The sequence below is a fragment of the Microcaecilia unicolor genome, chromosome 1 (assembly GCF_901765095.1).
Source record: "Microcaecilia unicolor chromosome 1, aMicUni1.1, whole genome shotgun sequence".
Lineage (NCBI taxonomy): Eukaryota > Metazoa > Chordata > Amphibia > Gymnophiona > Siphonopidae > Microcaecilia > Microcaecilia unicolor.
The window spans coordinates 315,762,463-315,789,843 of record NC_044031.1 but is presented as its reverse complement, the minus strand read 5'-3'; the positions used below and the strand labels follow the sequence as shown (position 1 = coordinate 315,789,843).

At 41.2% G+C, this 27,381-nt stretch overlaps 1 protein-coding gene across 2 annotated transcripts in view; it reads right to left on the bottom strand.

Moving 5' to 3' along the window:
- The window catches only part of LOC115473512 (adrenocortical dysplasia protein homolog), a 115,293-nt gene that overhangs the window by 44,162 nt on the left and 43,750 nt on the right, over positions 1 to 27,381 (bottom strand). For both annotated transcript variants that reach the window (XM_030208541.1, XM_030208550.1), the window contains 3 exons: positions 13,390 to 13,434; positions 11,936 to 11,979; positions 5,429 to 5,613 (listed from right to left, as the gene is read on the bottom strand). In XM_030208541.1, the coding sequence (XP_030064401.1) occupies positions 5,429 to 5,613; positions 11,936 to 11,979; positions 13,390 to 13,434 (274 nt within the window). The remainder of the gene's footprint in view (positions 1 to 5,428; positions 5,614 to 11,935; positions 11,980 to 13,389; positions 13,435 to 27,381) is intronic.

The window sequence follows — 27,381 nt, the reverse complement described above, 5'->3', positions numbered from 1 at the left end:
TCGTCGGCTCCTGTACCAGCTGCTCCATAAAGCTGTCCTTGATTTCATCAAGGAATTTTACCTCCCTAGCATGCCCCGATGTTACATTTACCGTCAATATCGGGGTAATTGAAATCTCCCATTATTATTGTGTTGCCCAGTTTGTTTGTGTCCCTAATTTCCTTTAACATTTCTGCATCCGTCTGTTTTTCCTGGCCAGGTGGATGGTAGTACACTCCTATCACTATCCTTTTCCCCTTTACACATGGAATTTCAATCCTCAGTGATTCCAAGAAGTGTTTTGTTTCCTGCAGAATTTTCAATCTATTTGATTCAAGGCTCTCGTTAATATACAATGCTACCCCTCTACCAATTCGATCCACCCTATCACTACGATATAATTTGTATCCCAGTATGACAGTGTCCCACTGGTTATCCTCCTTCCACCAGGTCTCAGAGATGCCTATTATATCTAATTTTTCATTTAGTGCAATATATTCTAACTCTCCCATCTTATTTCTTAGGCTCCTGGCATTCGCATATAAACATTTCAAATTATGTTTGTTGTTCCGATTTACATCATGTTTAGTACTTGACAGTATTAATTTGCAATCTTTTGTCTGATTTTTATTTGACACCTTTACTACTACGGTCTCTTTTGCAACCTCAATATCAGGATACCCTATCTTCCCTGTTTTGGTGATATCTTTGGAAGATACAATTGGCTACTTAATTACCTTTAATCCAACTACAAATTTCATCTAACAATGGAATGAGACTTGTAAAATTGTCCTAGATGAACTCGCAGCACTCGCAAATAAATCCCAACCTAAAGAAAAGTTCTCTCTAAGGTTTAATGAAGATCTCCTACAAATGAAATACAAATGTAGGAGTCAAGAGAGAACCTGGATCAAAAACAAATCTAAGGAGAAATGGGTCAAATGGAAACAACTAAAAATATACAAGAACACGATTAAGCAAAAAACAACTACTACTCAAAACTCATAAGTGAAACAGTAAATCGTAGAAAACTTTATTCCTTAGTAAACAAACTAGTAAAAACTTAATCTGTAACCACCACAAACGAACCCACTCCAATAGCAGATCAACTAGAAATTTATTTTGAGCAGAAAATAACAAATTAGATTAGAACTAAGCAAACTCCACAACACCACTAGACCACTTCCTTAATCCTCATGATCCATCCCCAGTTTACTTCCAAGCAGACAGAATCTGGTCTACCTTTCACTCACTAACAGTTGATCAGGTCAACCACACATTAAATGAAGATACATACCTGTAGCAGGTATTCTCCGAGGACAGCAGGCTGGACATCATCACGCATGGGTCGTCATCTGCGACGGCCCAGGAGACCGGAAGTCAAAACAAAAACTTTCAAAAGTTCTAGAAGCGGCGTGGCGCGCACGGGGACAACGCAACGCGCATGCGTGAGTGACTTCCCACCCGCGACAGAGAGAACAAAAATTAGAGTCATGGTCAGGCCCAAGGAAACTGATGTACAATGATTGCAGGTCTGTGATGGAAATCACCCAACTACACTGGGCACACCTTTAGAAGCCACTGAGGGTCTTCTAGGACATTGAAAAAAGTATCAAGGTCAAATTAAACTCAAATCTTGGACCACAAATGTGGGACAGCAGCCCAATTGAGGTTGGGATGCTGGCCGAACCACGGGCCTAGCCGATCATGGAAACAAGAAACGCTGCAAAACACTAAGAAAATAAAAGGAAAGAGGGAATGGAGAAAAACAACTTGTAAAAATAACAAACATTCTGTTAAGGAATTGCATGGAAAGGCACTTTGAAAAAAAGAGTATGAGCCGTGAAGAGTCAGATCCTCTCAGCTCCATGGAAAAACAAAGACTGAGGAGATGGCACTTGCGCGTCAGGTGGGAAGGCACCTACGCATGCACTAGAAAGTTCTATATATGTAGCTAGTCAGCTTCCACACCAGGCTCTGTTGGATGACAGCACCCATCCGTGAGGATACAACGGCCTGCTTGTCTGAGAACAAAATCTTCTTTGATTCAACAAGCAGTGGATGCTGGACACTTTTCTATCCGGGCTCCAATGACTGTCTAGGTGACCAGTCACTCTTGATGCAGTGGGAATTTCTTGCAGCTCTATGAAAACAGCAATACTTTCAGTATCCAGTATGCAGAGCAAGCAAGAAACTAAAGTTGTTCCATGTTGTCATAGGTTTCCTTCTTATGACATGCATGACCAACTGGAATTGATGGCAAAACATTCCCATCACAGCTTTAAGATTCATCTTTGATGTATAAATGAACAGTCTTCACTTATCTGGATCATGAACGATGTAGAGGACTACCATTAGACCCTCGATGTTACTGCAGGCTACAAGATCACCTTCCATGAAAAAGAATGGGACAAGATCCTTTTGAGGGTCATGAAACATAGAAACCCTAATGCCACCTACCAGGATAGCCCATTGTTATGGTATGGAGCACAACAGCTCTGCCTTACAGTTCCAAATCCCAGACATGGTCATTCAGTTCACCTTGTGTTATGAGGTGTGGTTCAAATAAGGAGGATGGGAGGAAATCTGGATCATGTGACATTGATGGTTCAGGCCTAGAAGTTTCATCCTTTTCAGACTCAAGTGTGAATGATTTTGGTGCACCAGGAACTGGCAGTCCTTCTCCATTGGGTACCAGATGTATAGTCAATGGAATGTTTGGATACTGCACAGTCCAATTTTTCTTCTTTGACAAACCTTTTCCAACTGGAGGCACCATGCAGAAGTAGCAATTGTTGATATGATATGCCGACTCTTTCCAAATCATTGGCACTGCAAAAGACATAATTTCCATTTCAACCACTGATGAGGACACAGTTTGTTGCACATGTGTTGCAGTACATGTGTGCGGCCCAGCTCTTGTCCTTATTTCCAATTCTGTAGCCAAATAAAGGAGGTAGAATTTCTTAATGACCGTGTTTATACTATGTTTTTGTAATGCAAAGTCACTTCACCACAAAAAGAGAAGTTATCTGAATTGTTCAAACAAATACATAGCATCTCTTTGGCTAAACAGAAATGAGTTCCTTTGTAAAATCAAACACTGACAAGTACGAGAGCACAACACTATATGATCTCTGGAGCTGATATAAGGCAATTTGTTTAGCAAAATGATAAGCTGAGTTTTGGTTCCATCATCCATGACATCTACAAATAACACAATAGGGCCAAACCCCTTAACATGAGGTTAGCGTGTGAAAACAAGCTACCTCACAAATGTGTTGAAAGCATTTTGCAATGTCTTGTTCCCACATGCTAAATTGCGCATTAGTGAATTTTCAAAATATGGACAGAGTGCTCCTGCATTAACTCTGGGCAGGTAGCACATGCTAATGATATTAGCACATGACCTGAAAAATAAAAATGAAATAAAAATATTTAAAAATGCCACATTAGATTTACAGTGTGGGAAAACCCCGTGTTAATCTGCATTAACTACAAGTCTTAATGCACTTTAGTAGAAGGGCCCCAATGCAATTCATATTATGTATGACATAGCTATAACATTCAGACTATATCATTCATTGTTCAGCTTAAAAAGCAAGTACTACTCAAACCCGGTTGTAGATTTACTCACAGATGCAGTCATTTTCAGTTTAACTGAGATCCCTTCTCTTTCTAACTCACTTATCCTCCGCCATTCTGACATAAGAACATAAGAATAGCCATACTAGGTTAGATCAATTGTCCATGTAGCCCAGTATCCTGCTTCCAACAGTAGCCAATCAGGTCACAAGTACCTGGCAGAAACCCAATTAGTAGCAACATTACATGCTACCAATCCTGGGGCAAGCAGTGGCTTCCTCCATGTCCATCTCAATAACAGCCCTCCAGGAACTTCTCCAAACCTTTTTTAAACCCAGATACACTAACCGCTGTTACCTCATCCTCTGACAGCGAGTTCCAGAGCTTAACTGTTTTTTTTTTTGAGTGAAAAGAATATTTCTTATTTGTTTTATAAAGTATTCATTGAGTGTCTCCTGTTCTTTGTACTTTTTGCACTAATCAACAATTTTAAACATAATTTTTGTTCTAAGTGACCTTAGCGAGTTTCACTAAATTTATTTCAGAAGTATTTTGGCTACAGAACAGTGATATTACTTGTTATGAATTATGAGGTTTGTAATGTATAAACCACACTGAGATACCAAACTGTTATACATTGCGCTTTTATTTACACAAATTATATGCCATTGCTTTTTGTGTTGCTGTAATCTGGAAGAGTCAGATTTTGAAAAATTTTTCTTGTTCTTTTTAAAATGTATATTAAAAAAATGGGAGAAAGTGATGAAGCAGCAACGTCTTGCGTGACAAAGAGAACTTATGTGTTCAACGGAATCTTTAGTCTTCATTAAAAGATTGTGAGCATGTTATAGTTAGTTATAGGGTATGGCTTTTGTGATTTACAGAAGTGAAGTTGATAACAGGAGTACAACTGTTGGGTAATTCTAAAGTGTTTTCTAGTCGTCTACCTGAAGCAAATCTAAGATGTGCTCCATTATATTTTTACATTTAAATAACTGGCTTTATTACAGAGCTCCATTACTTTCTCTCTTTTTTTTAAATGTTTACTTTTTAGCAATGATGATGAATAATGTAATAATTCAAAATGCCCTTAATTGGGTTTTATAAGTTATATGGATATGTCTCCTATTCTCTGGATCTTAGGAAGTCGTTTGTTACATGTATTCTATTTTGAAGTCTTTATTGTTTTTTGATAATTCCATTTTATGTGGTTGTAGCTTAATCTAGTTCTAACCATGACAACAGCCATTAGCATCACACATTTCAACGATGAGGAAAACTACAAGGTTCAGTCAGTAGGTTTCTCAATAGAATTTACAACAGAAAAAACAAACAATACATCTGAATCACAAAAATGCAGCCCATCAGTGACAGGGGTACATCAACATTGGGGGAGGGGGGACACATAGTGGGGAAAGCATGCGGAGTATACCCTTGGAATTATTTCTAATCCCTATTATCTGTATCTGTACATGTATATATCTGCATTGGCCATGTGTGTCTGTGACCGACAGACATATTTTCTAAGGAGCAATTCCCTAACTGCTGTGTTTCACTGTATTAAAATTTCTATGTTATACAAGCTGGAACTACTTCTCCCATAGAAATACATTGGGCCATTGTTTGGGGGGTTTATTCTTCTAGTCATCCTGGTCTGATCAGGTCCAGTTTCAAACTCGATATGTCACTTCACTTGTTTTTTTCCCCATGCCAATAACTTTAAAAGGGTTATTTTATCCCTGGACATTCTCAACCCCTTATGTATAATTTCTGTCCAATGTATGTTGGATGTGAGAATAAAAAATGGGCAAGTAATGAAATCAGCTACCCACACATTAACATAAGTGGAAAAACAAATTCAAACCTGGCTCTTCATCCCATCAGCCTTCCATCCTGCTGTTCTCAGACCTATAGCTGGCTGTAATGCTCTTCTGCTGGTGGTTGGCTGCTGATCTCTTTCTTGTAGACTGAGGCATTCAAGCACTGTGCTTTTTAATAAAGAGAGGCTTTCTTCATTCATAACCTTCAGAAACCGATTAAGAGGTCCATCTAATTTGTATAAAGGAAATAAGAGGCAGAAATAAATCACTCAAATTTGGAAAGGTTTATATACTTTTCTGGATCTCCTACTCCATGAACTTTATACTTTCTTAATACTGCTAAAGTTCAGTTTATTGTCTATTCTTTACATACTCAGTTTTGAGGGCACTCAAATATTTTTCACACATAACTCCAAAACAGTAAGGAATGTGATCAACTAGAGCTTTATTCTGTAACATGGATGCCTAAGTGAAAAGCCCGAAAAGACACCGATTTTTTAAAGTCAACATATGTATCTTTATAAAATAAATCCCCAGATCCAGTGCATGAAGTACACAAATGCAGACATATAAATTTAGACTGAAAAAAGTGTAACTTTACAGATATACTCTACAGGTCTACATGTACATTTTATAAAATATAGATGTACACGTCATGCTATCTCTGCTTCTCCCAAAATGTGCTACTGGGAATGCCTACACACAAATTGTGTAAAAGAAGACAAACACTTTCCATATACATACTTTTTAGGCATGTATGCAGTTAGAGGCTAACCAAATTTTGATATACATACTTTTTAGGCATGTATGCAGTTAGAGGCTAACCAAATTTTGATATACATACTTTTTAGGCATGTATGCAGTTAGAGGCCAACCAAATTTTGATATTGGTGTTGAAACTAGCCCAAAATCTAGAATCTGCCATGTTTTGGTTTCAGCCAAAAATGCTCCTCTCTCCACTCTGTGCCACCCTCCCCCATCCTTTGGCTGTCCCCTGGCCTATATTGGAAGCCCTGGTGGTCTAGTGGCCTCTTTGAGAGAGGAACGATCCGAAGTCACTCCTGCCCCTACCCACTCCAATATGAAATGGCTGTTGCTGGAGATCACAGCAGTCATTCCGAGACTGGAACCGATATGGGCAGGAACAATCCCCAGTTACTCCTATCCACAATGGTTCCAATCTCAAAATGGCTGCTGTAGGAAGTCATGGCAGCCATTTTGACTGCAGAGCCAGTGGGAGAAGAAGCAACTTGGGGATACTCCTGTCCCAAAAATGCCACTAGACGCCAGGACTTTGAAGGTAGTCCCATGGAGGACCTATGGATTGGGGACGGGGGGGGGATGGATGACTATTATAGTTTCAGCTGAAACCAAGTCACGATTTTTGGCTGCAGATTTGGTATCACTTGAAACCGAAAGCTCTGGTTTTGGTCACTCTCTATATGCAGTTGCACAGTTTAATATTTGTGTGTGTGTAAGATATGCTTTCTACATGGCTAAAGCTTTGTAAAATTACCCTCCTAATAACAAAACATTGCTGGAAACAAAAGCGATGTACCTGTGGCATAGTTACAGGTGGGCCTGGGTGGGCACAGGCCCACCCATTCTCGTCTCGGGCCCACCCAGTGGCAGCACCCCACATCAACATCTCTCCTCCTCCACAGCGTCCTGGCATCTGCCTGCCCATTGCTGAACCCCGTCGCTCCCCAGTGTACCTTACAGGTGTCCCTGGCGCCTGCAGTGATTTGTTATTGTTGCTTGCGCTGGCCCTGCATGCTTCCATCAGCTGGGTCCCGACAGACAGGAAATAGAAAACGATGTCAGCGACGGCAGGACCCGGCCATTGGAAACCTGCAATCGAAGACCCACCCCCTCGTAAGTGACCTATCTGGACTGCTACAGGACTATTGGCCCGCTTTGCTGCTTCAAGCTGCTGCGAATGCGGCAGCCACCACCACGATCGAAGGCCCACATGCCACCCCCACCCACCCGAAGTGACCTGTCTGGTAGCAGCCCTTTTTTTTTTTTACCAAGCCCAGTAGTGGCACACAATTGTTCTTTGCTTTGCTTGCCGACTTTGTGCCTCACTGTTGTTCCCTTGCTCTGTGTGTTCCAGGCAAGGAGGTTTGATAACAGGATACGGCCTAATGTTATAAGGCTGAAGCCAGGTTCCACCCACTCCACCCAGGCAGGTTTTAATTCTCTCCAATGCAGCAGCCACCATTTTGGTACACCCAAAACAATGAAATTGATAGGGAGACAATCTCCACCTACTGGCTTCAGCCCACATAATGCTTCCAGGATTGCTCCAGGACTATTGGCCCGCTTTAAGCACGGAGAATGCAGCAGCCCCCCCCCCCCCTTGGAAGTGACTTGTCTGGTAGCAGCCCCCCCACACATTTTTTTAATGAAGCCCAGTAGCAGCACACAGCGGAGTGCACACAAAGAGCATGACATGCTCCTTCATGCATGCCTTGAGTGCCACCAAACTATGCCACTCTTGGGGAAAGTCCGCTCACTTTTTCTCACATCTACCCTACTAATTTCTTTCTCAGCAGTTGTGTGCCATGACAGTTTGCGTGGAGAAGATAAGATACCTCTCAATTCTACCCGGTCCAGCTCACTTCTATTGTGCCCAGCTTCATGCGTCTCCTCTTTCCTTTGAACTATTCAACTCTTGTTCTCTTCGAGGCAAACATTACCTCATCTATGACCTTCTCTCAAAATAAAATTTAGATGCCCTTTCTCTGACTGAAACCTGGCTTCAGGACACTGACACCTCCTACATTAAGCAAGCAACCCCATCCAATTACCATTATTTTAATCGCCCCCTCAAACCATGGAGGCGGTATTGCTTTAATTTACTAACATCGACTACAGGTATTGAACTTTTCTAGTGAACCAACAGCTACTATTGAGTATCTCTATTGTTGCTTGGATACTTCCCCACCTTTAGATTTTCTACTCCTTTACTGCTCTCCTCCCTTTTCGGTTGCCTCATTTCATCAATCACAACTTCTCCTAAGCAACCAATGTCTACTTTCCCACACCCTACCTTGCTTGGTGACTTTAATACCCACTTCGTTGACCTTGCCTCTACCCATACAAAGGATTTCCAAGCTCTGGTTTCCGATCTTAATCTCACTTAACACATCTCTTCCCACACTCATACAGGGGCCATACCCTAGACCAGATTCTTTCTATGCCTAACGCTTCACTAACCCTCCAAATCATAGTTCATCACTACCCTGGACTGACCATTCTCTTATTCTCTTCCAGTGCCTTTTGGGCAAATCGCAAACAACAACAACTGCTAAAAATATTACCTCTCGCAACTTAGAACAACTCACTGGTACTGCCCTCCTTCAACATTCTGCCCTGGACCTTGATTCCTTCTCATTACTGTCTACAGAGATCAAACCACCCAATGGAATAATTCTCTAGGTATAGCATATAATTCCATAGCTCCATTAGAGACCTGTTTCAACACCCCAAGACAGCACCGGACAGTCTCCATAACAGACAACTTCGCCAGGTAGAACGTAAATGGCACCGTCATCCATCCTCTTGTACCTGAGAAGCCTTTAAAATCACAGCCCACTCCTACAAAAAAGCATTACTTGAAGCAAAGAGGGAATACTATAAGAGAAAAATCACTAAAGCTCCTACCACCGCCATACTATATAGCACCTTGAAGTCCCTAACTACTTACGTTAATTCTCCCACTCCACAATCTCTGGCAGATCACTTTCATAGCAAGATAGAGACATTGCAATAGCCACACGCTGTTCAATAACAACAATCCAAATGAAAAAAAACGATCGTTCCTCTCCCATGCAGCACTCTTGCTACATTTCTTCTCTCTACCCTAGCCAACATAGATAGGACAGTTAAAACACTATCTAACCACAGCCCCCACAAGATCCTCCCAATTCCATATTCGTCAAAAAATTCCTGAACATACTTTTTCCTTTCATTCATATAATGATACACACCAGCCTTGTAACTTGGAACAGTCCCCCCCCACCTATGGAAAGCTGCCAAGGCGCATGCTAGACTCAGAAACCAGTCTACACCTGCCTCTGATGTAACGAATTATCGCCCCATTGCAAACCTGCCTTTCATAGCCAAATTAGCTGAATGTATTGTTCACCAGCAGCTAAAAGAATTCATCACCAAAACATACATCCTGAACCTGCACTAAACAGGTTTTCAGTCAGTACCACTGTACAGAAACTGCATTGCTTGGTATTACCACTTTTATACGCTACCATCTGGATCATTTCAAGAGTGTTCTTTCTTTCTTTACACTTTACAGCTGCTTTTGAGCTTATTAATTATACTCTACTACTTCACCATCTACACAATATCAGCCTTACTAACACAGCCCATGACAGGTTCCAAACATACTTATCTGCTCGATAATACATAGTACACAGCCCTGCCACATCCTCTTCCCCTTATGCCCCTTCTTTTGGAGTTCTGCAAGGCTCAATTCTTTTCCCCACATTATTTAATATTTTCCTTGCCCCATTACTTACGCTTGCTCAATCCCCAGAGATGACCATGTTCATATATGCAGATGACATTTAACTCCTGTGCACCATCAACCATCAAGATACGAACAAAATATCTATCCTACATAATAAGCTGGCTAAAATCTCTGCCTGGATCCTTACCAATAGGCTTGCCCTTAATGTTTCAAAATCAAAGGCCCTCCTCTTTACCACCCACCCCAACAAAACATTATGTCGTCCACTTATATTGGACAACAGTGTTGTTCCCCTGCCAATACTACATGTACCCTTGGAGTCATTCTAGAAACTTCATCTGATAAGATCAATACAGCCATTGCTTTTACCTCCAGATGTTAATATACTCATCCACTCACTATTTATCTCACAGTCTATTGTAACTTGCTCTACAAAGGATTTAGGGTTAAAGACCTCAGACACTTGCAATTAGTACAGAACACTGCCCTCAGATTATCAAACAAAAGTGGAAAATGTGATCATATTACTTCACATTTAAAGGCAGCACACTGGTTATCCGTTCAGCATAGAACCACTTTCAAACTGCTCCTGTTAAGTCTTTAAAACACTCACCTAAGATGAGCCTTCCTATTTAGCCCACTATCTTACATACTATATGCCCACCTGTACCCCTCGGTCTCTTAATCAAAATCGCCTTCATGTGCCCAATTACAAAGAAATTACTCATGAACACACTCAATTTCTTCAGTACAAGGGCCACTCCTGTGGAACTCGCTGCCCCCACAAATCCACCAACAAACATCCCTTGAACGATGGGATCCCTTGACCTACAAACTTTTTTATATAGAGATGCCTTTTTTTGAACTCTATACTCCCTTGGCGCCTCTAGACTTGGGCAGTCTTGGGATAGCACCAGTGTAGCCTTTTTGTTTTGCCCTTCCCTACTTTCATATTGTATATTGTAGTTCTGCTCCCCTTCTCTCACTTTGTTGTACTATGTCTGTATCACCTTTTGTTACTCTACCTAGCCTTTAAGTCTGTTGTGCGGGATAGCAAATATTAATACAACTTGAAAACTTGATGCCATTTATTTGTTTCAAATTGTGAATATAGCCAAGAATACAGAATTATATGTGCTTATGAAAGCAATATAGGCTTTTTACACTGAGGAGGATGATTTGATGGAGGAGATTAATGAATGGGCTTTGAAATGTTTCTCTTGACTGTTCAATAGTACTTTTATTTACAGAAGCACATTTGAGCACTGAGTCATATATACTAAGCTAAGAGAATGGCGATCTTATGAGTGACATGTACATGAACTAATTAGAGTTTATTTATTGCCCGAAATCCTGCAGTCTGAGGATCTCCTTCTCATTATCTTGTAGGAAAGGTTTATACTATTGGGATATTCTTAATACATTCAGCATCAGAAAATAGTCTAGGACTTCTTCCTCCCATGTTACGGGCCTGTAGTTTTCCGACTGTAAGAAGTGTAGAAAATATTCTTCCCATTCTATAGTAAGCAAATACAGCTCTCACTTAACTTGTAATCAGTCGGAGCCACTACTTGTTGCCAGCTAGTCAAAGTATCACACACTTAAAATGTCATTAGGCATTTCAACTAGATTCAAAGGTTGGCAAAGCTAAAACATCCCTGCACTACAGATTGTACAACCCCAGCACTTTTCAAGACTGCCCTCTTCTCATTCCTACCCATCAAGCTACAGGAATACATAGTGGTTCATTCCATAGTTCTACCTGGTTCTGGTCCTACAGCTCTCTCCTCTGGGGAACCCATAACTATGCCTGCCTCCAGGCTACCAACAGTCTTGTGGATCTCACTTCTGGTGTTTGTCACTCTTACTGATGCTGGCCCTATGGCTCTTTCCTCCAGGCTACCAGTTGCTCTGCTACCTCTAAATCCAAAGCTGTCTTCTCCAGGCTACCTGTGGAACCAGCTGTGGACAAGCTGATGAATAACACTGCTTTGAAGTTCCTCCCAGCTCCTTACTCAGGTTTATGAGCAACCCAATGGGTAGACATCTGACACCATACCTGAGCAACCAGTATCCTTCATGCAAAGTTCTTCCATGTGATCCCTACAACATTAAAAAGTCATATTATTTTTCAGAAAGAAATGTAAAAAAGGGTCAACATGACACTTGAAAATAATATATTCAGAGGTTTTCTTTTTTAAAAAGAAATTTAATCAACCTATTTAGTTACCAGCATTCCACTCTGAAGTATGCATGGAAACATTCTACCAAACGGCCTTTTAACTTTTATGTTCTCTTTTCTAATTGTATTTTTGACTTCTTATGCTCTCTACAGTTCTGAGGTCACAATTTAATTTTTAAAGTGTTGTAACCTCCAGCAAACCTTAGCTACCCAAGACAAGAAAACTGGGCCAAAATAGTCACATAATAATAGGTTGGAATGTAGTAAAACAATCTAATTTTAGCACTTTCATGTCATGCCATGATGAGATCAGGCCCTATCTAATTTTAATTTTAAACAGCATTTATATGCTACCAAATAGAAAACGCTGATAAACAGGCTAACAATGAAATAAGATCAGAACCATATACAGAAATACAAGTCTCCACCACATTTGAATATTCATATGCCCCTGTTTTCTGACCCAACCCACAATTAACTTCCTCTCCCTCCAACTCTGTATCAATATGGGTAACAAAATTTCCAAAAATAGCTTAATTTAAGCTCTGATTATAAACACAATTGTTTATAACACACTCTAAAAATGCACATATCAGACAATCAGATAGAAGTGACAGTGTGCCACTATCTAGGTTCCACCCCCGAAAGGGCTCTTAATTGGTTTAATCTTACTTATGACACACAGATGGAATTGTCAACAGACAAGGCATGATACTGTCACGACAATGATATGAAAGTGCCCAACAAATAAAACTATCCTTAAAACTACTGGAAATCAATTAAGTGAAACCAAAATCAAGGCACCCTCTTTGTGACTAGCTATTGTATGAAAAAAAAAAGTTTTAAGTAGAACAAGTCTTTTCTGTATAATACTTTCTTGTACCTCACTGGACATCTTCTAGGGACACATTTATCCAACAACATGAAACTATGTTTTTATAATGGAAAAATAAAACTGTTAAATAATTTCACTGTAATCATTCTTAAACTAGAAACATTAATGCCCCACCAAGGCATTTTGGATGTACATTGTACAGGGATAATTAACAATCAAAATTTCTAATTTATATTTTGTTGTATAGCCTTAGAATTCAGAGTAGAATGCAGGTAAGTCAGCAGATGTAGCCTGATTAAATGATTCAGGGAGCAGCACAAAGACAAGGGACAAGAAAGCACAGTCATGGCAACTTGTTAAATATTTTTAAGGATATTTTTAATAGAAAAATTATACCAATGGCTCATAATTCTATACCAAAGAATGTGACAGATGAAATTATACTTTATGGGAAAGAAACATTTAATAACTTTGAAAACTGGGATCAAGTACTTACTGCCAGAGTGTCCTTATCTTCTTTTTCACTTCAGGGTGCCTGTTACTAAAATGACATTTCAGGTTATAGATACTCTTCTTAGCAAATCCAGCACATATATTTTACAGAATATGAAACATTAAACTTAGAATAAAAACTGAAATTAAAAATAATCTAAACCTTGACATAAATTTTTACCACAGTTGCAAATATGGACTGATGTAGATCGTGACAAATTTTCTCTGAATCAAGCAGCCAGGCTAAAAGCTTGCGAATCAGTGGCTTGAGAACTCTCTTGCCCTTCCCACACCCCTACTTTGTCACAATGAAATTCAAATGCAGGGCCTTCCCTTTAAAATTATATGCAGCTCTTTTACAACTTGCCTTACTAATGTTTTACCATTTTGTGTTTATAGGAAAAGAAAGCTTAGTAAATCAGGCCCATGATGTGCCACTGCATAGTGCTGCTGGCAGAAGTCAACAGCTCCCAGACCCAGTCCTCAACCCCCAAATTTGCTGTAAGCAGTGTCACAATGCCCCCATCTTATGTAAAGCAAAGAGGGAATCGCCTCAGGCACAGCTATCAGAAATGCTAAGTAGTAGTAGTCTGGGTCTTCACCCAGTCTCTGTCTCTCATATCTCTCTATTCCTGTCTTTACCTAGTCTCTCTCTCTTATCCATCTCCAGTTAGCCCAGCCATGCCTCCAAGTACCTAGCAGGCTTTTTGCACCTCCAGATCCTAGTTCCCCTCTCCCCAGTGTTGTCGTCTGCTGCTGCTGTCGCCGCTACCACTGCCAAAGAAACAGGGGACATTCTGCTGCCTGCACCACTTGGCTGTCAGTCAGTTTAGGTATATGATATAGGAACTACCTGCTGGTGTCATAGTCTTAGGTCTTATGACCCCTGAGACCAGCAGGGAGTTCTCCATCAAGTGGCTCAAAATGACTGAAAGCCATAAAGCAGCAGGCAATGCTAAATATTCAAATATAGATATATATGTGTATATATGTGTACGTATTGGGGGGGGGGGGGTGGTGCTACATGAAATCTCAGACACCATGGTACAACTGCTACACATCATGGTGACCTGAATGTGACTCAGATGTTTGGGATCTAAAGATGGGCGGGGTAGGGCTGGACTAGGGTGAGGTGGGCAGCGGTAAGATGGTGTGCGATGGAGCATGGTGGGGCAAGTTAAAATCCTTGGGGTGGGGGGATGATACATATCAGCAGTAAATGGACAGTGGGTCACTTCTGGACATAGCAGGGAAGGAAGGACTCTTCCACTGTGTCACTCTGGTGCAGCTACATCAGCTGCCTACCCCCCCCCCCCCCCAGTACCTCTGTTCGACTAGTAATATTCACACTGAATACACTCCACAGAATTATGTGCCAAACAATCAAAACAATGCACCAAAATAATACAATGTATCAAACAGAATTGTATTTACAGTATTATGTGTAGGTACAATAACACTTGGCTCCCAGCCAGCCCTAACACCACAACCAACCACCAGTCCACATCTTCCTGTTGGCCACATGAACAGTGGTGTTCAGCAGCACTGTACCAGAAATCCTATGGCTATTGAAAACCATTTGCCTATTAGGTAAAACAGAACATGAAAACCACACTTCAGTCATAGGCGAAACACAGGCAGACACCAAATACAGAACTACTTTAATACTGTTCTGCTAAGCAGTATATTAAGTTACAAATCAAATCAAAACAAGGGATCAAAAATTAGGCACAGAAAAATAGAAGACAAAAACTGAACTGAGAATCTCAGTAAGTCATACTAGGCTTGTGCCACAACACTGGAGAAATAAAAACTAGGGCTGTACCGAATATACGTATTTGATTCGATTCAGCACTAAATAGTGCCCCAAATACATTATTCATATTTGGCTGAATAGTGGTTTAAATTCGAATATGAATAATTTGGGACTCTACTGTGCTATATCTTACTGAAATAAAAACCGATTTCACGGTCTTTTTTTATTATTGTTATGTTAAAGCTCAATGTCCCTTATTTGTATTCAGCCGAATAATATTTTTCATTATATTTGGCCAAATAGTAAAATATGCTATTCAGTACAGCTCTAATTTAAAAACAGAAATGCATATCTTTTTTACTGAACCAAAAACAAAGATACGTACCTGTAGATGATGTTCTCTGAAGACAGCAGGCCGCTTATTCTCACATGTGGACGACATCATCTGAAGGAGCCCAGGGTGCGGACGCTAACTTGCTAGCACTAAAGAAAGTTCTACCAGCGTCCCACCAAACATGTGATGGTGCCCTCCCACTTGACACTCGAGTGCGGATCCCTCAGGTGAAAAGAATAAACAGTACAGCAAAAAACAACACCTAGGGGAGGTGGGAGGGTATGTGAGAATAAGTGGCCTGCTGTCCTCGGAGAACACCAGCTACAGGTAAATATCTTTGCTTTCTCCTAGCACAAGCAGGCCGCATTATTTCCACATATGGAAATCCCTAGCTACCAGACTCACCGAAAACAAGAAAGCTAGGATAACAGAGTCAACCCGAAACTATATAAATACTAGGTATAGGTGAACCTGGAAGAATAAAACAGGGCATAGGAGGGTGGAGTTGGATTTTAGACACCGAACAAATTCTGCAGAATTGCCTGTCCAAACCGACTGTTGCATTGGGTGCCCTGATCCAAACAGTAGTGGGATGTGATCTTTTTGCGATTACACAAACTTGGATTTTAGCGGGTGAGGAATCTTACTTATTTCAATGTCTACCAACAGTATACTGTATATCCCGAGTAGGGAAACAGGGGGGTGGGCTAGCTTACATTCATGCCTCAAATCTTAAAGTTAAGGAGATCTCTCAGCATGGCCTTTCATACTCAGAACTCCTTCTGTTACAAATAAACACAGTCAATACCACCTTTCACACACTCCTTTTTTATTGTGCCCCCTCTGCAACAGGAGAGGAATGGGAAAATACATACCAATCTTTAGCAGATGCAGTGGTGAAGTTTCCAAATCTTTTAATATGGGGTGATTTTAATATTCATTTAGATGATTGTCTAAATCTACGTTCTAAGAAATTTTTTAAAATTTTTACACAACATGTGAAGGGACCTACTCATAACGCTGGTCATACACTGGATTTGGTCATGACATGTATGCCACAAGAATTTACATGTACACAGGTAAAAACAGTACCAGTTTCCTGGTCGGACCACTCCTTCCTCCGTTTTAATTTAATATTATCTAAACCAATTCAGAGATTAACCACAAATACTATTCAAACAAGGGGATTACAAAAGATAGATCCTGCTACTCTGCCTTCACTATCAGAAAGATTTCCAATATCCTTTCCTGATTTAGCCTTAGAAGAACAAATTACTACCTAGAATCAGGTTCTTTCAGTGGCATTTGAAAATATTGCTCCTATGAAAACAGTGAAACCAAGGACGAAAAGATCTCAACCATGGTACCATCCCGGTTTAAAATTACGTAAACAGCAATTATGTAGAGCTAAATGATTATGGCGTAAAGGAAAAAACAGTAGAATTGAAGGCTAAGTGTAAAAAATGCCAACGTTATTATATTATGCAGTTGAAGATAGCGAAAACAAATTATTTTTCTAAACAAATACAGGACGCAAATCTTATCTTGCCATACTCGCCTATGCGAACACTTTGATCACTTACCGACAATAGACTAGTTATCCCTTCACCACAGAAGGCTAGATGGGAATCTACCAGAAACTCAGCTTTCTTTTTTTTAGCCCCTTCCCTTTGGAACTGTCTCCCTAAAAACCTTAGATTAGAAGAATCCTATATTCAATTTCGTAAATTTTTGAAAACATTTGTTTCAGAATACGTTCGAAAATAATCTGTGATAAAAGGCAGAATGAATATACAGTAAAATAATATACTAGTTTACATACTTGTTATGAATGGTTGTCCAATGTGTATTGGTGGCGTTATCTTTTAGAATGGTTGTTTTAGCTTGCTGTTCTTTCCTATCATTTTGATGGAGTTCTTTTATGTTTGTTTTTATTATGATTTTTATATTGCTATGTAAACCGTTCTGTTTTGTGAATACAATTTGAAACGGTATAGTAAATGAATAAATGATAATGTGTGGACTGAAGACCACACTGTAGCACTGCAAATCTCTATGGAGGCTAATCTCAGGTGGGCAACCAATGCAGCCATGGCTCTAACATTGTGAGCCATTGACATGTCCCTCAAGAGTCAACTCTGCCTGGGCATAATCAAAGGAGATGCAGTCTGCTATCCGGTTTGAAATTGTGCATTTGCCTATGGTCACCCCCAACCTGTTGGGGGTCAAAAGAAATGAAAAGCTGGGTGAACTGTCTATGGGCTTTAGTCAGCTCTAGAAAGCAGGCTAAGGCTCGCATGCAGTCTAAAGTATGTCGTACACTTTTGCCAGGATGGGCATGAGGTCTATAAAAAATGTTGGAAAAACAATTCACTGGTTAAGATGGAGCTCCGACACAACCTTAGCAAGGAACTTGGGGTGCATGCGGAGGACTACCCTGTAGTGATGAAATTCAATATATGGTGGATGAGCTACTAGGGCTTGGAGCTCACCACCACCAAAAATACAACTTTCCAGGTAATAAAACTTCAGATAGCAGGTATCCAGAGGCTCCAAAGGAGCTTTCATCAGCTGGGTGAGGACAATGTTGAGATCTCATGCCACAACTGGAGGTTTGGTAGGGGGGGGCTTTCTCAACAACAAACCTCTCATGAAGCGAACAACTAAAGGTTGTACAGAGATGGATTCACCTCCTACACACTGATTAGCACCAACTGCACTAAGATGAAGCCTTACTGAATTGGTTTTCAAATCAGACTCAGATAGGTGCAGAAGGTACTCAGTTTTTGTGTAGGGCAAGAGAAGGGATCTAAGGCCTTGACCTCACACCAGACGGCACACTTTCTCCATTTAAAAGAGTAACACCTCTTAATGGAGTATTTTCTGGAAGCCCGCAAGATATGGGAGATTCCCTCAGGCAGTCCAAGGGATTCAAGTTCTATGCTCTCATTATCCAAGCCCTGAGGCAGAGATTGGTATGCAGAAGGGACCCCCTGTTCTGTGTGATGAGGGTTGGAAAACAGTCCAATCTCCACAGATCTTCTGAAAACAACTCCAGAAGAAGAGTGAACCATATCTGTCATGGCCAATGAGGAACGATCAGTACCATGGTGCCTCAGTCTTGCCCGAGTTTCAGAAAGGTCTTCTCTACTAGAGGTATAGGAGGATACGCATAAAGAAGTCCTCTTCCCCAATGTAAGAGAAAGGCATCCCACACTAGTCTGCCGTGTGATCCGAGCCTGGACCAGAACTAAGGGACCTTGCTGTTGAGATGAGTGGCAAAAAGATCCACTGAGCAGGTGCCATGCTGTAAGAAGATCTTTCAGGCTATGCAACTTGTGAGGTTGCAGTAACCTGCGGAGTTTGTCTACCAGGCGGTTGTTCTTGCTGGGAAGGTTTATGGCACAGAGGCTCATCTCGTGAAGGAGAGCCCATTGCCACATACCCACCGCTTCCTGACACAAGGGATAGGATCCTGTATCCCCCTGCTTGTTGAAATAAAACATCGCAACTTGATAGTCTGTCTGAATTTGGATAATGTGGTTTTGGAGTTGATCTCGGAAATCCTTTAGAACGTTCCAAATGGCCACTAGCTTTAGGCAACTGATTTGAAGATGAGCCTCCTGAGCGGACCACTGACTGAGTGTGAAGTCCATCCACATGAGCTCCCCAGCCTAGGTTGGATGCATCTGTTGTCAGCACCTTTTCATGCAGTGGAATTTGGAACTGAAGTCCTAGAGTCAAATTGAACTGGATCGTCCACCATAAAAGGGTGTGAGTCAACTCCGGTGGGATGCAAATGACATCTGTTAGGTTTCCCGTGGCTTGAGACCACTGGTAGGCTAAGGTCCACTGGGATGCTCTCAAATCGAGTCGTGCCATGGGAGTGACATGTACTGTGGAGGCCATGTGGCTCCTCAGTTTCAACATTTGCTGAACTGAAACCTGTTGGCTGCTGCAGACCTGAAAGGCAAGCACTACCAAGGTATCCGTTCTCGCTAGAAGAGGGAAGGCCCGAGCCTGCACTGTGTCTAGCAGGGCTCCTATGTACCACAACTGTCGAACTGGATGGAGATGGGACTGACTACCTGTCTAACATCAATTCAAGAATGGGCTAAAAACAACAAACTTTGCCTGAACCCAAATAAAACCGGCTATGGGTTCCTAACACAAGTGGGGAGATACCGGACATCAAAATTTCTTTTGAGAAATACGAACTCCCCCTCAAATCACAAGTCAGGAACCTTGGAATACAGCTCGATTCAACATTTACTCTGATCCCCCAAATCCAAGCAACCTTCAAGAGCAGCATCTATCACTTGCGACAACTACACTGCCTCTCTCCTTACATTGAGAAGGCAAGTCTTGATTCAGTTGTGCATGCCATGATAGCATAAAGACTGGATTATTTTAATGCAATCTACACTGGTCTGACTACAAAGGGTTTGCACCAGCTCCAATTGATTCAGAATGCTGCACAAGATTGATAGAAGGTTGTAAGTGACGTGCTCCCATCACACCATTTTTGCATAAAATTTACTAGCTACCAGTACAATACAGAGCCAAATTTAAAACTCTGTTTAACCTTCAAGGCCCTTAAAGGAAATGGCCCAGAGTACTTGAAGAACAAGTTCTCCCTCTACACACCTTCAAAGTCTCTAAGGTCCTCCCAAGGAGTTTCCCTAAACACACCCTCTCCAAAGGACATAACACAATCTGAAACCCGCAAACGAGCCTTCTCCGGAGTAGCCCCCACTCTCTGGAATGCAGTCCCTAAAAGGCTTTGCTTAACACACGGCTATCTGTACTTCAGGAAGCAGGTGAAAGCTTGGCTCTTCAACCAGCCCTTTAATGGAAGAAGTAAATGAAACCAGCTGCACATACTATAGCAGAACATGTTTATCCACTCTGACCCTAGCTAAGATAATGTTCAAGCAACTTTCTTTAAACTAGACCCTTATATTCATACTCCTGTTACTCTGTCTTATCTATCTATATTTCCATCTTTGCTTATACCCCATGCTGTCTATTAAAATGTTTTATTGAGTACTGTGTTGACGTGGAGGGGAATAATCGAACGGCGCCAGCCAAATAGATGGCTGGCCATCTATTTGGCTGGCGCCGCAAAGAGCAGTCCCGAGCCGTATTATCGAAAAAGATGGCTGGCCATCTTTCGTTTCAATAATACGGTTTGGGCCTGCCAAATCTCAGAGATGGCCGGGTTTGAGTTGTTGGACTATAGGGTTGGGAGAAGAGATGATGCAGATCTGCTGAACAATTGGGGTGGGGAGGGGAGAGGGGATATGGAACTGCTGGACATAAGTAAGAGGAAGCTGTGCGATGAATGAGATAAGGGTGCTTATATGCAATTTAAAAATCACTTTGGGACACTAATTTATTTTTGAGCACACCACTAGTCAACCAATGAGTGTTCCAAGTCTCTGGTATTCTAGCTGCCTTTCTGGGCATTCCAACACTTCTGCAGGAATCCTACAGCAACTTCATCCATTCCCATGAGAATCCCATTGTTACTTATTCCATCCCTGCGGGAATCCCGCAATTCCCATTCCTGTGCAGCTCTCTAATGTATACACGACAAAGTCATTGTTTAACCCATGGCAGTCCTGTGCTATATGTCCTTTCTCCCCACATCTGAAACAGTTGAGGGAGTTTGGCTCTCATGACCGGGTCATTGTAGGGCACTAGGTTCTTCGCAAAGAGGGTCTCCATTGCTCCAACACTCCTTTCTGAGACCCCAGGCTTAATGGCAATCTCTAGCCCTGGAATTCTCAGCCACTGCCTTCTCTTTTTGTCTTCCGGGACTCATGGCTTGCTTTCTGTCTTTGGAATGGTCAGGTTCCAGCTGTGCTTGGTAGTAAACCTCTGCCATGTCAAAGGCACTCTCCAGTATCAATTATGGGTGTTGCCGTGCCCGCTGTTTCATAAGTGGGAGCTGGCCATCAAGAAACTGTTAAAGGAGGATCACACTCGTTATCTCCACCCCAGACTTGCTTTCTGGTCATAGCCACCTCCAAGCCACTTTCTTAAGCCTGGAAAAGAAACTCTAGGGTATCTTCTTCCCTTGTAGAAACCTCTTTCAGAATTGATGTTTATAGGCTTCTTGGGTACAGCCTGTTCACTCCAGAATGGCAGCCTTAATATCCACATATGTAGCCATGCCATTAGGGTTAACACCTTGAAACATAGCTTGGCTGCTGCAGGTCAGCAAGTTTCCTAAATGCATAGTCCATGACGCTTCTGGCCAGTCAGCCAGGCAAGAAGTCCTTTAAAAGTTTAGCACAAAATAGTTGGTCATCTTACGATGTCATCTTTGGTAGTACTGGAACTGGATAGTGGGTCTGCAGCCTGGGTGCCTGTGGTGCTTGAGTTACTTAAGCAAGGTAGGTGTTGTGCCTCCAAAGACCCTTGGGAAGACTTGTTCCCATTGCCTCGGCACCATTTGCTGCAGTTGTTGCTGCCTTTTGACTACAGCCTGGAGTAACCATTCCATGTTTTCTTTGCAGCTCTAGCACACACTGTGTGGGAGAAATAACAAAAAAAATCCTGCCCAGCACCAACATCATTCCTTCTGGTCTCTAGCTATGGCAGGGCTAGTCCCTTCAGCTCAACTTTACGTGGTATTCCTACAAGACCCAGAGCCCAAGAGGCAAAGGGTTGTCTTCTTTTACTTAGAAGCATGGCCTCATCATTGCTACAATATGTTGGAATGTAAACAAGGGTGGGCCCAGAGCCACGATAAATGGAGCCACACAGCGAGTTAAAGGTGCATACAAAATAATTTATTAATGTGCTAGGTGAGGGTATCTGTTCATTTCACAGGTAGGGAAGAATGAACACAAAAACTCAATTCTTAGGCTTACAAACTTCCCCTTGTGGCTTGCTCCTGCACGGCCATGGTATGCACTACTGTCTCTCAGAAAAACAGTATAATCAGCTTGACTCTGGCCTGAGTCCAGAGGTACAGTTTGATGTCAAACAAGACAGTATCCCCCAGCTGACCTGTGTCTGGGTTTTCATACAAAGTTCTGCAAGGTTCCAAAATTAACTAGACCTACCTGAAGGTAGTCAAAGAGGAACCCCTTCGAATTAACATCAAACAGCAGCACCAGCGAGAAGTAGTGAAATGAGAAAGGAGCCACTAGAAGAACCATACATCCAATTTTATTGCGAGAAGACCCGACTTGGCCAAATTCTGGCTAAAGCCTGCATCAGGGGGTCTAAAAACACATATAAACAACCAAAATTACATACACAAATATTACATGCAAAAATACATATAAAATCTATAAGAAAATATAATAAAAATTAAAAATGTCAAAGGTTCAAGGAACACAGTCATCATACAATGATAGTGAGGCATTCCTAAAAATAAACAAACTATAACAATTTTCAAAATGGTATGAAATATAAAAGGCCATATGTGCTGCATAACTAATACAACCTAACAGAGCAAAAGGTATTCAATTCACATAGAATGAAAGAATCATAGGTTTGAACAGTCACAACGTACATTTAAATGATTGGCAACCCATGTGTCCTTGGTCACAATAAACTCACCTTTGAGAAAAACTATTCACAAAAAAAACATATGTCGTCATACCACATCATTTTTTTTAGATATAAAAAAAATTCAGTAGAGGCAAGACTACCTGGTGGCGCTTTTTTGGAGATCTATCCAGCTGCTGTTACATCGGGCGGTGTGTGAGGATACTTAGTGGATTCCCGGTGCCTGTTCTATCACGCAGCGGGTTGGACGCCCTGTGATGTGACCTGGGGCTTGTTTTCCCTCTCTATTTGAAGTTGGCACCTTTGTGATATCCCAGAGGAAAGGCTACCTGGTGGTGCTTTTTTGGAGATCTGCCCAGTCGCTGTTACATTGGGCGGTGTGTGAGGAGACGGTGGATTCTGGTGCCTCTTTCTATCATGCACCAAGTTGGACACCCTGTGACATGAACTGGGGCTTTGTTTTCCTTCGCTATTTGAAGCCAGTGCTTTTATGGCGTGGCCTAAGGAGTACACCCTGTCCCTTGGGAGCCTCTTGCTGCATAGAGGAGCACTGAGGTATAGATTCTTATATAAAAAATTATTTTAGTTATTCCTTAGCTACTATGGGGAAATGAAAGGCAAAGCTAAGGTCTCCACGATGATAGTTGCAGGTCCAATGGATAAACATCTGATTGTGTCTGGTCTCCCGGGAGCTTCTGGAACACAGGTACTGTCTCCTATAGAAGTCTCCTTAAGTTCTTCAGACTGTACTCCACCTCCTCCTCCAGTTCTTTTAGTAGCAGAGGAATCCCAAAAGGAGCTAAGAGAATCTGTGGCTGTTCCTCAAGGTGTTTCCTTCTCAATTGACGTGTATAATTCAGAATGCAGAAACTCAAGCTTTGCCTATTTTGTCAGGTGTTGCTCAGGAAGTTACTTTAAACGATATTTGGGATTTAAATTCTCATATGGAGGTGATGCTCAAGTCTGTCATTTCTCAGTCCGTGATATTTTCTAAACAAATAGTAGACGGATTTGCAAATGTTGATGTTAATATTGCCTTATTACATAAACTAGCCTCAGGTGTGGAAGCTCAGGTTACTACACTCCAAGCTGCTTCTGTCACAACTATAAAAGATTCACATTATTCACTTGAAACTGGAGATGACAGAAAATGCAAGGAGGGGTTGGAACCTACATTTTCTTAATTTTCTTTCTACTTATTTGTTATCCCTTGAGATCCTCCTGAGGAAATACCTTAAGAAGGTTTTGGGGCTACCTAATTCTGAAACTCTTCCATTGGTTAGTTATTTGCCAAATAAGAAATTCCAGTTGGGTAAACAGGGGGTTGATCAATTAGGTGGATGTGACTGCATTTTTGGAGGATTCTCAAGAGAATATTAAAACTAGATCTAATTTATGCATCACATTCACCAATGAAAGTGAATCATTGATTATGAAACTTTTCTTTCAGAAAATAAGTGTTTTTCCTGATGTCTCTAGGGCCACAACTTGGAAAAAAAAGCTTTTTTAGGGGTCCTTTTACAAAGGCGCACTGAAAAATGGCTTGCGGTAGTATAGGTGTGGGTTTTAGGTGCATGACGATCCACTTTTTAGTGCGCCTGTAAAAAAAGGCCTTTTTTAATTTTTGCCGAAAATGGACACGCAGCAAAATGAAAACTGCCACGCATCCATTTTGGGTCTGAGACCTTACTACCAGCCATTGACCTAGTGGTAAAGACTCATGTGGTAACCAGGCGGTAATGACCTATGTACACCAAATGCCACTTGGCACGCATGCGTTACGTGCGCTCGAAAATTTTTTTTTCAGATGCGCGTATCGGACGCGTGCAAAAAATGAAATTACCGCAAGAGCAACACGGTAGTTGGACATATGTAGATGCTTACATGGCTTAGTAAATGGGCCCCTTAGCTTTGAAATCTAGAGTTTTGGCCATTGGGGCAACTTTTTTCCTAAAATATCAATGTAAACGTCGTATTACTTTTCATGGCAAGGATTTTATTTTTTGGGGAATTTTTCAATTATAAAATTTTCTTAAAGGGGACATGAGAAATGATTTACTTATCTGGAGGCATTAGAATCATAGTGCCAATGAATATGGGTTTATAACCTTGTTTTCTGATGTATTTGTTTCTTGACAATTGGAGTTTTCTTCTCTCTAAACATGGACTAGATGGCTGATATGGGGAAATTTACTCTGAATTTTTTTTTCTTTTCATTTTTTATTTATATGTATTGAATTGCCATTCTTGAATTTTCTGTTGAACGGAAAACTTTGAAAGTTGTATTTAAAAATAAAATTGATAAATACCAAGGAGAATGTTTTTCCATCAGGCAGCATTATGAATAGTTAAAAAAAAAATCACAAATATTCATAATTTGGGTTAGTTTTCAAAATGATTTTCATAAAATACTGCAGGAATTATACATCTAATATAATAATTCGCACCTCCAACGTTCTGAAGCTGACTCCGTGGCAGCGTGGCAGTGAACTGTTCCTGGGGTTCGTAATCGCCCCGCCCTCGAGGGAACTCTGTATAGTTGCCAGGGAAAGAAAAGCGACATCAGAAGGAGAAAGGACCAACCACAGGCCTCGCACTTGCTCTCAGTGCCCTGCCCTCGGAGGGAAGAGAAAGCTGGGGAACTGGGTTCGACTCCCACTGCAGCTCCTTGTGACTGTGGGCAAGTCACTTAACCCTCCATTGCCCCAGGTACAAAATAAGTACCTGTATATATGTAAACCGCTTTGAATGTAGTTGCAAAATACCACAGAAAGGCGGTATATCAAGTCCCATTTCTCTTTCCCTTCCCTTTTAGTTGACAGTAAGCAAATTTGTCACTCCATCGAACGCCCTCTCTGTCTTAGTGTTTCTAAGGGTAAAAGACATCTTTCATCATCTAGAACATGTTCTAAAAGACTAAGGCCCTGTGTTTCCCAAGTTAAAAAGGTAGGATTTTCTAAGCCTGGTACAAACGCTAAATTACCTTGCAAAAACAGTCGATCTGTAACTTTTGGATCACCTCCCCATCTATGCACAAGCATACTGCATACGTCGTGCAGTGGATGTAAAATAAACACTGTGCCACAGATGTAAGGGGAGAAACCCTTCCTCAGTCTGTAGTAATGAAATGAAACAACAGGGTGCATAATATGATCCCTCTAAATGTAACGGTGTAAAGCACTGCTGAGAGTATAGCCAATCCCTGACATACCACAGCAAACAGGCCATATTGTAAACTTTCAAATTGGGAAGCCTCAACCCCACCCCCCTCACCGAGTCCAGTTACTTGTCATGTAATGCAAGCATAATTTAGGTTTCTTTTTTGCCCAACAAAATTTAGGGATTAGCTGTTTACATCACCTAAGGTCTTTTTGCAATAGGCGAATCGGTATAGCCACCTTGGAAAAATGATCATATGAATTAAGCTAAAGATAATGGCAATGTTTGCCAACTATCTAATTGCTTTTCAGTTTAGTCTATCATCTGGGCAACATTAAGATGGTACAAAACCTGGTTACAAATGGTGTTAGCAAGATCCCTAAATATTTAAATGATCCTAAAGCACACTTTAATTGAAACAATTCTGTCCAGGTGTGCAGTACAACATCCACTGAGTGTAAGTCTTCTGATATAGTTAGATTTGAAGGAAGCCCACATAATCTCCATACTCCCAAAAACCTTTGGGGTTCCGTAACATTCACTAAGATATCATCAACAAAAGCTGCTAGCTTAAAAGACTCTATGCTTATCCTAACACCCAAGATATCTGGGTTGGCATATATGTCCTTAATAAGGGGATCCAAAGAGCAGAGGTGACAATGGACACCCCTGACTGGTACCATAACCAATGCGGAAACTGTCAGACACAGAGCCATTGACTGACAGCTGAGCTTGGGGAGAGGAGTAAAGGGCCCTGATCAAAGAAGTAAATCTCCCTGTGAAACCTGTTTTTCCCAAGGTGACATATAAAAATTTCCAATGGACATCGTCAAAAACCTTCTCTGCACTGAAGCTGATTAACAGAGAAGGCTGCCCCCTTTTTTCTCCACATTCCAGGGATGTCGAAATTCACCTAAGATATTTGGCCACTGACTGGACTTTGACAAAGCTCACTTTGAGAATCATGTATAATGGAAGGCAGAACTCTGCCCAATCCGTTAGCCATAACTTTTGCTAAAAGTTTCACCTCATAACTTAGTAAAGAAATTGGCTGGCACGACTCAGGAAAAGTGGGGTCCCTTCTGGGCTTGAGCAAAACAATAATTTGAGCCAAATTAAGAGTTTCTGGTAGTGTCTCCTCCTCAACTCAAGTGTTGAACATATTTGTCAAAAGCAGTATTATACCCTCCCCATCAATTTACAGAATTCAGTCCTATAAC